We start from the raw sequence: 12,283 nt of genomic DNA on the forward strand, positions 1-12,283 counted from the left end.
GCAGTTATCAGAAGTTCAAAACAATCAAAAATATTTGTGCTAGGATGCATCATGTGATTTTATGCTGCCTTCAGCATGACTGAGCCTTCACAGCTATTGTAAATAACATAAGTGCTTGTAGCTCTTGACAAATGGCTATCCCTATGTGTCCTAAATGATTTTTAGTATTAGAAATTGGAGATTGCCAGTATCACTGCTTGATTTTTTTGTTATAAGAATGAAATGAGTTCATCCCCCCGGCTCTTGAACTACTTCAGTCCTTTTGTTCTTGATTTCTTTGTTACAGCTCTGTACTAGACACATTGTTGAAGTGTACAATATTTAGCATATGCTATGGCTGCAATTAGTTTTAAAGCCCCTTCCTGCATGATTTCCTTCCTATTTTTTCAATTGTGAAGTCAGTGTGTTCCTGAAGCTGATGATAGTGTTACAGAAAGGTAGGGGGGAGGGAGAGAAAGAAGTCCTTACAGCTTCAGCCCATACCCAGGGCAAGACAGTTTACATATTTTAAAAAACCACACACACACAAGCATAATACACACTGGAGCCTTCTTACTCAAAACTAGTTTTATTTTAAAAAATAAGTTGAATGCATAGCACTCAGAAAGATTCCATTGTTTTGGACATTTTGCATTTAGGAGCACCATTCTTATTTATGCCATAAAAAACACATTTTGGTTCTAATAGTAAGAACAGTGTATTTTTAATGTACACTGGTAAAGCCCTTTTAAATAATATAGATTGAAACTGTTCAGTGTACATTTTCTCTGTAGTCATGATGCAGCTGTAGTGTCAGAAAAAAACCGCAAACTAGGTAATAAATTAAAAACAAACAGCATGTAGTGGATCTTTTTACAATTGACCTAATGTCTCAAAATAGTCAAATAATACCCTATTAAATGCAAATTTGCAGTATTAACTAACTGAAAAAGCCCCCCCCCATTATAATTCCAGTGTTAAGTATTAGTTAAATTTTTATATATTGAATGCCTATGGAATAAATTTACTAATACCCCCAAAAAAGAAGAGCCTATACTGCTGTGTCACAAAAAAGATGACAAGTTAGCTGATTTAAAGATTTTACAGAAAAAATTGCTACAGGCATCTGCTGTTATTTCAAGTCATGGTCTATTACAAGACTGTACATTCATAGCATCAGAGGTAGTTAGGGCACTGAGGACTTGGATACAGCATTGCAACAAATCAAACCAGCAGAAAGAAGTCCATTTCCCTCTAAAATGGGTAACAGTGCCAAGTAAAAAGCACAGCATCTTATGAGGTGGAAAGTCTCTACTTAACACTACTCTCAGACATGGGGAAATATTCATTAAGAGGAGAGGAGAAGAAAAAAAAACCCAAACCAACTTGCACTTTTAATAAAGAACTGATCACACTATGCCTATTTCAAAGTTGATTCTCTAGCATAAAACAGAGAGGGTCATCTTTTCCATTCACCCTCCCATCCCTCTTGACTTGCACATCTATGCTACAAAAGCCCACAACAAAAATTGGGATTTAAAAGACAAAACAAGAGAAACAGGATTTCTTCTCCTCAACAATAAATAGGTTTTCACAGCACGTTACATAATTCAATACCAGAATGAATGAACACAGCTGTCCTCCCTCCATTCTGAACATTATAGTCATAAAGGCTTCATTTTAATATTGATATTGTAACTTAATTGCCCCTTCTTTCAAAACTGTCTCTGTAAGATTCACAATACTTCAGTGTCATTTGATGGTACACAATTTTAAGTGCTGCCACTAAGACAGGCGAGAAGGTGGTAAAAGAACAAATAAAACAACCAGAAAAACCCCTTAAGCCTATATACTATAAAGATATTTTTAAGTAGTAAGAATCCTGTCATCCATACCTCTTCCTCCCATTCTACCACAGGAAAAAGTCAGGTATCCTCTTGTATTAGGGAAAAAACCAACCAAACAAAAAGAAACAAACAAAAAAACCCCAAACCATCTCATTAATATCTCTACCACCATTTTCATCCAAGAGTTGGATGAGTGAAGCTTTCTACCCTCACACTATCCACTCCACAGGAGAGAGTGTAATTCCATAAAGTTATGTAATTAGCACCTTAATTGTGATAAAGCAGTTCGCTCTGCAATATATTTTTGATCCACCCATTTAGAAGAGTAAATATCTGTATCTTCTTCTAGAACTCCCAAATAGTAGAAGAAAAAGTTGCCCCATTATTACCTGAGAATTTCCCTCCACTCTAAGCCTGACAGAACTGGATTTCTGTAAGCATTTAACTGTACTTGTTTTGTACGAGTGACACTGTCAGTACAACTGGAGGATGCTTTCTGTTGGTTAATAACACACATGTGTGTGTGTGTGTACACAGAGCAATCACAGCCAGTGCAGAAGTTCTGGTACAGTACAAGTTCAGCTGAAACTTTCTCTTTTCTTCAATTACCACACTGCTGGGCAGTAGTTCACATCTATGTTCTGTGAACACTGACATATCCCTTTGGTTCTCTGCATAGATGCCCTGAAGAAAAGCCACTTCACTTGCTATAGCATCTTCCCTCTCTGCCTTCCTTCCTCAAGTTATACCCAAATTAGTGTACAAACCAGCAGCACAGAGTAATGAATAGAAAATTCCCTGAGTTAGTATGAAAGAGTTACTTTAAACATAAAAAGGATAGGGAGGAGAAAAGAGGCAAAAAGATATTGTCTCTCCTGCAAGGTACAGAACTTAAAAACTAGCCAAAATACCAGTTAACTCACATGCCTTAGCCTAAAGCAAAATATCCAATGCAAGTGGTGAAAAAGGGGCAAGAGTATGGAGTTAGCCAAATGACATTTGTTTCTTCCTGTGATCACCATGTATCTGTAGAAGTCTGGCATTCAGTGGATTCTTGAGTTTCAGTAAATATAAGGTAATTGTTAATACTGTATGGTGGTATTACATAAATGTCTTCAAAATAATACTGCATTATCTCCTTCATTAAAAGGTAAGTCTGTAGTTAGCCCACAGCTATTTTTCTTTTGAATAGTATTTCACAGACACACATTAGGAGAACTGAGTATGCTGAGTGTCAGAGTAAGAACTTATTATCCCCAAGCATACAGTCTTTTTCAGAGGATGGTCTGAGTGCTTATTTTTTGCAGTCTGTATTTGAGCTGTGGTACCGGTTGCCAATCCAGTTGCTTTTTTTCCTGGAAAGACACCTTTTTTATTCAATTTTTTGCCCTCAAACTTAATTGAGATTTAACAAAAAAATGAAACAATTTCCACACAACTCCCCACCCCAAACAAACAAGCACAAAAATATTTTGTAGTTATCACCTCTCAAAGCAGGGAGTAATACAAAAATATCGTCCATTCACTTGGTAACTCCGGTTGTAGGAGACACTAATACATGGCTTCACTTCCAGTGGCACAGCCAAGGACGTGGCAGCACCAGTCTGTACGTGGCCTCGGGCCTGACCACTGGACTGTAAGGCAGCAGGGCAAGTCTGAAGTGGGTAAGATGCTGTGTGATTAGATGACAGTATCTGTTGGCAGCTTTGCTGCTGTGATGTCTGATGGTGGTACTGTAATGAAGACTGATGAGCCTGGAGATAGTGGGGTATGTGCTGCTGAGCATTGGTCTGCTGGGGGGTTGGGGCTGGGGGCTGAAATACAGAGTGTTGGGCAGACTGAGCATGTTGTCCTTTTTGCTTGTTTGCTTCCTTCACGTCATTATCGTGCGCACTGAAACAAATGGAGAACAGAGAATACATCAAAATAGATACTATTTAAACTCTTCTGGGCTAACTTTTAAGAGTACCCTAAAAATGATGCAAATATCTGAAAGCTTCCAAAGCTTTTTTAAAAGATGAAGGAAAATAGTTTTAGCCTACCCTTTACAATCATCTAAGGTTTTAAAATTTGGTAAGGGTACAGTCTTTTTTCAGCATTTCACTTCACTGCATAGCAATAAAAATGCAGATAATAGCCAAGTACAATACAAATAATACAGCAGTATCTAGAATTAAAGTGCAGTAAAGTTTGGTACTGCACTTTATTATCCCAATAAATTTCCAGATCATCATAACCTGAAACTGGAAGGTATTTGCTACTTCTACCTCATGTAAATTAAACAGAGCATAAGGTTTTTGAAGACAGGATATCAGAAATGTTTTTAAAAACTCCATTACAGTACTTAAAGTTCATATGTATACTGATTATATTGATATTGGATCCTGTTCTGGGAAGCAGAAACACTTTTTTTCCTTCCTCTCCCCTTTTTTCTACACCATCCAGTAAGCTCACTAATTCCCTTTGATTTACACCTGTCTGAAATATATCTAGACACACTCCTTCTTGCTCTTATGCTGAGGCTAAGCAGATGTGCACACTTCATTCCTAATTTGTTATGGTGCTCCCCCCACAAACTGTTCCAGAGCAATACTGAAAACACTTCTGCAACAGCACTTGCATGCTTCAGGTACTAGTTTGACTTTCATCACACACATTAGTGAAACCAAAAGAGGCCATTGGGGTCATAATGTCACACTTCTAACACCAATGTGATTCTTCTAGATACCACTGTGCTTCTACTGATCAAAATTATGTTCAGATCTGGGCAAGAGCAAACTTCTGTAGGGGGAAAGCAGATTGTGTAACATCCTTTCCCAGTAAGGTTCACTTGGCATACGTTGGCATCTTTATCTCATGTCAGCTGTATCTCTCCACTGTAGTGCAAGAATGGATACAGCAAAAATAGATACAAACTCCCTGTCATTTCCTCCCCCAAAAGCTGGCCACTCAAACAGTCTGCACGTTTGATCCATCATCTGTTTGGAGATGCCTTGAACTTCTAAGTCTTCTGTATGGAAGCTCCTATGCCTTCGGTATGCTTCACCATCTCCTTTTGCTCTCTGAGCAGAACAGAGAGATTGGGAACAAGTTATCTAAGATTCTCAGAGCATCCCAGAAGATGTTCAGTGGAAATGCGAGGCTGAGGTTTGTTTGTTGAAAGAACAGGAAAGAGATCTGACAAAGTTTCTTTTTTGGAAAGAACAAAACAGCTATTACCTAACAATATTCCCTAATACGTAAGTATTTTCAGAACAGAGAAACAGAAATTAAGAAAGAAATTTAATTGTAGTGTTGACAGCAATTAAGCATAACAACAGATGCAGAAACAGGCTTTAAGTAAAGCTGGTGCTGTTAACTTACATCAACAGTCGCTCAATACAGGGCACCAGGAAATCCCAGGAGTAGGCAGTCAGATGGTGCAGGCGGGTAGGCCACGTTGGTGAGAGACGCAAGATAATCCTTGAAGAAGCTACACATGCAGTAGCAACTAAAGATGGAGCATAATTTAAAAATTCGTGATCTAGAAAGAAGGAATGAGAAAAGATTAAGTTTGACGTTATCTGTCAGGACAACAAAGGAGTCATACTCTGAAATCCATAACTCACCTTGCAATGATACTTCCAGAAAGTAATCAGCATACTTTGCCATATATAACTTAGTCTTCTCTAAGCAGACCATTGGCCAGCCATCATGAAGATCAGTCTCATGGACAGCAATAGAAAGATAATAGTCGATGAAATGAGCAGCAGTTGGGAGGCACAAATTCCACTGAAATGTTTCTAGCAACAACAACTCCATATGAAGCAAATTCTGTTTTGTTAGTACCAAATTCATGTTAGTCATACAGCCCAAGCTGTTCAACTGTTCAAGTTTGGGAACACTGTCTTCCTTTTCTTCAAATTTACCTTCAGGTGAACAGAAAGAGGAGGGGAAAAAAAAAGGTTCAGCACAAGTGAACTATAAAATGGATTGTATCTAATGTCTTCATTGGTCATATTTCAATTCTACTAACAAGCCTGAGACTTTCCTGCAGATGCAAAGCTCAAATGGAATACATCAGAGACAAAAAGGGGTATGTACTATTAATGGCTAGATTTCAGCAGATAATGTCAAACACTGGGTAGGATATTGTGCAGTGCCATGTTTCCTGTCGGTTTTCTCATGCTGGCACACAGAAGCTGGTTGCCAAGAGCAAAAGTAAGATGTGTTAGGACATCACTGGCACTGCATAAGCAAGTTTTTGTCACCAAATTATTGTGTAATGTGCCCCCATCATCAGTGAAATACCCCTGTGATGTGACTTGGCAAACAACCACCACAGCATTTGGCTTTAATCACCCTCCCACCCCCACAGACCCTTTTTGTTTCTAGAACTCATTAGAGCATAGTTAGAGCTCTAGTAAACGTGGCTGCTGTTAATGCCTGCTACGGTAAGTACAGTTTTAGATTTGAGAGCTGGCAAACTGCTCCAGCAGTTCAAACAAGTGGATTTCAGCAATGTGCATCTGAAAACCCCCTCTGCCATACACAGTTTCAACTTTAACACTGCTAGCAGCTTCAGCTTTCCTTGGACTTTTAACTTGTCAGGCGTGTATGTTTTTAGCCTAAAGCAAAATTATGTACGTAGAAAACCCATTAATAAAAGAAACAAGTGTCACATTTCCATACAGTTTGCCATATGGTTGTGCTATTTCAATTTCATTGCAAATTCTTTCCATCTTACACTCTATTCAGTACTACATGATATGTTGTAAATGCACATTCTTTGAGTTTTGCAGGACTGAACATACGCGAACGTTTGCTTTTTTCAACAGTGGAGGTACTTATACAGGACTTAATCCAATACCAGTCCCAGTCTGTTAGTTTTTGTTTCTCATACTCTAGCAATTACAGAAATAAAAACTTCAGGTGTCACATAATAATTTCTCTTATTACTTATATAACCTTATCAGATATATCAGTGTCATAACTTATTACACCACTGATTAAACTGCTTGTTTAAGCCACTCAGGGCAAAAGTTTAAAATAGCATTCTAGTTTGTGCTCTCTGAACCAATCCATACACTGCTTCTCAGAACAGTGAGTACTCCAGGCTTTCAGAGCTCTACTTGCAGCTTGTCATGAAAGATGGCAGAGGTCATTTAAAAAAACCCCACACAAATTCTCTTCAGAACATGAATTTAATTTGAAAATCTGGCATTAGTTCAAAGCCAATCCATTTTCCTAAATGGATTACAGTGGTTTCTGAGGCAAGGTTTTCATACTCAGCATGACATCCTTTGCCAAGAGAAGATTGCTGGCTGGTGGCACCCAGTCAGTGTCTACTCTTTAGAAGAATCTGAAATAATGCTTTTCTTGTTTAACTATTCTCCTGAATAGCTGTGTTGGTGGAGACAGGGGATGCAATGAAAGGATGTCGTTCACCAAAACCAGCCAACACCATAGTGCTCCAGTTTTGTAGTGAAGAGGGCCTAGAGCTAGTGTGTGATACATCTTACCTGAGAAAATGAAAACAGATTCAGAGAAACAGATCAGCCGAAACTGAACCAACAGTTAAGTTCTGCTGCTAGGACCAGGTTCTTTGAATCTGTTGGTTTAAGAACAAGTGCCAGCAGACTTCCCAGCAAACCACACCCATATTTCTTCAGGGACATCCAAAAGGGGTCCACAAATGTTGAAAGATGGATAGACACCACAAGAATCTAGCTGAGGTCAATACAGGCAGCACTGTTCATAATGACTGTTTGTAATTAGTTCTACCTTCAGAGTATTGTGCATTGACAAATCTATTTCACCAGTATTACATTTTGTATGCCACAATACGATTTATATTAGCTTTAGCTTGCTTAGAGAACATTGCGATTTACAAAATCTGAAGTATTCCAGAAGCACAAGCACCATCAGCAGAATGCAGCACAGTCTACATATGGTTTATTTAACTTCTTCCTTTATCACAGATATGCAAATTTCTCATTTCCACCACATGATCTACCTATTTTGAGATATCTCTAGTAAGACAGTTTTTCTGCTCCTACAACATAGCTCTAAAAGTTCACATTAGAATAATTTGCTTCCAAGCATAAACATTAGTTTTAATCGCAGTTTGTTTTTTCTAGCCTCAGTTTCATCAGGTGCCAACAGAAATCAAAATGAGAGTCTAAAGAAAGGCTCTACCATTTGGGCCAAACTGACACAGACTAATCTACTCATCTTTTTTATTCACTTTGTTTCCCCCATCTGCTCTATCCCACCAAGACACAACTCACATTTGGCAGTACAACCTATGTTACGTATCTCAGTTATATATCTCTATCTGTAGATTATATACCTCTATTATAATCTATATAAAGGCTGGTACCACATACTTACTCGCTAAAAGTAAACAGGAAAGAGCAACCACGTGCAGCTGCTGTGTGGATATGTCATAGCGGTCCATGAAGAGGTCCAGCAGATACACAGCCAGGTGTCGCGCAGCAGGGCAGAGCCTGAACCGATTGCTCACGATGGCAATCAGGTCTGCAAAGTATCTTCTCAGGTGTAACTGGGGAGACTGGCCTTTGTAGGAGGGCAGCTTCAGCTCCTAAGTGGACAGCAGCAGGTAGTTTTATTAAAACCATCATTTTAGTTTGGTATTAATTGATATCAAATTAATATAGCTGATATTCTCAAATTTATCATGGAATTCTCAAAGGGTTTCTTCCTTCTCTTCACATGATCTCGGACTCCTTTTTCACAGAACAAAATCTATTTGTTGTATTACAGAAGAACTAAGAAATACTTTATTTCTACACAACATTAGTATAACAATTTAAAATTTAACATATTTCAACTGGGCAATCTGCCAGAGTGACTTCAGCTTTTACAGTTTCTATTGTATTACCTCTGCTGCAAAGGCTCTACCTGCCAGCAGGGACACAGCAAGGGTATGCAAGTACTCCTCAGCTGCTTCAACTCGAAGTCCAATAGTTTAACTCAACCTCTCTCTTGCTACAGCTCAATCCCAGCAACCAGACTTTGCACCGCAGTATTTGCAAGTTCCAATGCTGCCAAATCTTCTACCTCCAGGAAAAGACCACTAACAGCTAGCTGAACCTTAAGAAGAGGAATGGGGAGTGCACGTTCCAACATTTGCTGCAGGCGCGTGTTTAAACGCTGACCTGATCGATGCCGCACTGACACCGATTACAGTTAAGTGTACACAAACCTCACATCGTCTCAGATTTCCAGGGGGACCCCTCAAAACAAAGCCTTACCAACAAGAAAGCTGAGAAAAATCCGTGGCATGATCTACTTTGAGCAAAAAATTTGGACTGGTAGAAAACATCGTTCCTGAGGCTCCTGCCTAGTAGTCAGTACCTCCTCTTGTATACAGCAGTATCATGAATAAATTTATGAGTTAGATTGTGCAGCCCACTCACGATGTGTAAATAGGATTTTGAGTAAAATTACATTTCCAGCAGAAATTAACTTGATTTGATTTAACTTGATTAATTTAACTTTATGACATCGAGTAGGAATGGAGTCACACAAATTTTTAAAAGTTTTAATGTGAATTCAAAGTTCTGAAACATGCTATTGAAGTGAAAAAAACCCTGCACAAACCAACCCTCCACCTACTAAGCTTCAGAATTCACCTTCCACAGCAACTTAGCTTTAGTAATGATAACTTTGGTAGCAAATAAATGACCTTGTCCTTCTCTCACGTCCCCATAACCCCCACCAAAAAAAAAAAAGTTACTTTAGCAGCCACGCCTTCAGGAAAAATAATCCGCTGGCCGACTACTATCAGGCAGCAAAGGCACGTTTTTAGTAGGTTCAGTCACTGTAAACTGATTTTCAGCTCTGTGTGTAAGATGTGCTTTATGAAAGTAGCCCCAAAGAACAACTTTTGAGTCAGTCGAAGCAAATCCGAGAGATTGCCTAAACCCTCTACTATTCTTACCGCACACAGCGTTTGTACCATCGGTTTTTTGTTTGTCTGAGTTTTTTTTGTTCCAATAACATCACCGCACTCCCCGCGGAGTTCAGACCTGGACCGCCGTACACATCCCGACAGCAGCACCGGGCGCTCCGTGCCCCCTGTGCCTTCCAGAGCAGCGAGGGCACAGTCCGGCCGCTCGGACCCGCTGTCAGGGCAGACGGTCCGAACATCCGCGGGACGGAAGGAAGGCACGGCGGGTTCAAGGTTTACAAAATTTACAAAAGCCGACCCCGCCGAGCCGGGCCGCCCCACACGCGCTCTCCGCCCGCCGCAGCCCCACAAAGGCGCCGGGGCCACCCCCCGGGGTACCTTGTACCGAAGCGCTTGGTGGATGTCGGCCGCCAGCTGTCCTGTCCACCACTGCGCCTCCAGCTCCATCGGCGGCGCGGCACAGCACCCGGGCCCGGGCCCCGGGAAGGAAGCGGCGCTGGCTGAGGGCGGGACGGGCAGCGCCACCCTCGCCCCTTTCTGGCTCGCCTCCGGTTAACCGCGATCAGCTGCCGCGGGGCGCCCCCGGCCCCCCGGCCCAGCTGGCCGCCATGCGGGGCACAAGTGCGGCTCGTTAAGCCACCCCCTCCCGCGGCGGGGCACGGCCGGGCGAGGGGGGCTCGGAGGTGGCGACGGGCGCGGGGGAGGCGGCGGGGCCCGGCCCGGGACACGGCCCGGGACACCCGAGCGCGGCGCGGCGGCCCCGGGGCTGCGCCGCCATCACGCGGTGCCGCCCGCCGCGCCCATTGTTAAAGGGCCGCGCGTGTACAAAGCCGGGCAGCGCCCGCACGCGGCCGCCCGTCCACCAATGGCCGCCCGCCTTACAGCACGGCCCTCCCGCCCGCCAATGGCCAACCGCTTTACAGCGCGGGGCGCCCGCCGATCGCCAATCAGCGCGCGGCGTTACCTGGCCGGGCGCGGGGGGGCTTCGGACCCGCGGAGGCTCCGCGGCCGCGCTGATAAAGGGCCGGGCCGGGGGGGGGGGGGTCTGGCTGGGTGAGTGTTGTGGGGAGTCTGTGCTATCCCGATCGGCGGGGCTCGCCCGGCCGGAGCACGGCGGTGTTCAGCCCCCGCCCCGAGCTCTGGATAAGACCTTTTTCTTTGTTTGTTTGGGGTTTTGTTTGTTTATTTGTTTGTTTGTTCCCTCCCTTTCCCCCGGTTCTCTCCCTGTCTGGCTGAGCTGTGCGGTGTTTGCACGTGGTGGCGGCGGCCCCTCGCTCAGCCCTTGCCCCGCAGACACACTGTCCCGGGAGCAGTGCGGGGCGCACAGCCCTCCTGGGCTGCAGGAGCTCTGCGGTTCCAGTGTTGGATTTATTTCGCGGCCGAGCGCTTGTTCCCTGCTGGCTCAATCCCAGTGGGACGGTGTGCAGTGGCAGTGGCACACATCCCGCTTGTCCATAGCCTGTGCCGCTCACCAGAGCGCAGGGTCCGCGTCCTGGCGGCCGGTGACCGGGAGCTCCTGCCCTGTGTCAGCAGGAGGTGCTCGGCACCTGCTCTGTGCTCAGAAAGACTTTTCCCGGGTGCCGCCACTTCTCGGTAACCCCCTGCTACGGAAACAAAAGCAATAGTTGGTGCTTCATAGTGCTTTACGTATTTGAATTTCTAAATATCCAAACCACCAGCTAATGAGAATGTAAAACCTGGTACAAGGCAAAGCGTTGGAGGAGAAGTGCTTTGGATGCAATTTATGTTGAAGGAGTATATTTAATTTTTCATTTCTACCCTTGCTCAGACATTTTTCCTTTCTTTTTAATTAAGAAAATGGAAACCAACTTTTTGACATAAGCAGTTTAATTACTCTGTAGTGGGGACTGTAAAAGCCTGTTGCTTTCAACATGAGTGTCTACGAACTGCAGTAGTCCCTTTCCTCTGAGGATGTGTGCTCATAGGTGGGAACCCTTGTTTTTGAGGATGCAGTTTTGGTCAGTTTTAATTTATGGCAGATGTTATAAAATGCTACATAGTTTTCTGAAGAAAAAAAAGGTAATTTTTGTGCATAGTTGAGAAAATATTTCAACTATTTAGATTAGGTATCTGAGATCTGTGGGCTATTTGCAAATCAGCATTTTGCTGGTCTGATGGTTTTTTGTCTCATTTCTGTACATTATATTATAGGCAAGTGCATGCTCAAGCTAATTTTGATATTTGCAGATATAGTTTTTAAATTGTTTATTCTTGAAGAAAGGCCATACCAAATAGTATGTTTTAAGGGTAAGATAAATCTCAAAAGCAGATTCCAAACTGAGACCTTGTCTTTTACAAAATCTTTATGGCCTTCAAAAATGTGTTGCCTGCATGAAGAGGGGAAAACTAATAAACACCAACATGCTAAAAACCTGTTACAATGGGCTGAAACAGGGAAGTGATGTTTCTACTGTTATGACTACTAGCACTGCTGCCTCCCCCTAGAGCTTTTAAAGGCTATGTGGAATAGTCTCTTGATGAACTGTAAAGTGGGAAAAAAAATATTGATACTTGCTGGCTT

General features: G+C 42.5%; 1 protein-coding gene across 1 annotated transcript; it reads right to left on the reverse strand.

Annotated features, from left to right (window-relative positions):
• Window positions 1–549: 549 nt before the first annotated feature.
• CCNJ (cyclin J) lies at window positions 550–10,346 on the reverse strand. Its single transcript, XM_027648186.1, has 5 exons — window positions 10,120–10,346; window positions 8,199–8,409; window positions 5,435–5,734; window positions 5,190–5,349; window positions 550–3,719 (listed from the first exon to the last, which is right to left on the reverse strand). The coding sequence occupies exons 1-5, from the start codon at window positions 10,186–10,188 to the stop codon at window positions 3,308–3,310; spliced, it is 1,152 nt and encodes a 383-aa protein (XP_027503987.1). The 5' UTR covers window positions 10,189–10,346; the 3' UTR covers window positions 550–3,307.
• Window positions 10,347–12,283: the final 1,937 nt, after the last annotated feature.

The sequence above is a fragment of the Corapipo altera genome, unplaced genomic scaffold (genome assembly GCF_003945725.1).
Source record: "Corapipo altera isolate COAL_440 unplaced genomic scaffold, ASM394572v1 56, whole genome shotgun sequence".
NCBI lineage: Eukaryota > Metazoa > Chordata > Aves > Passeriformes > Pipridae > Corapipo > Corapipo altera.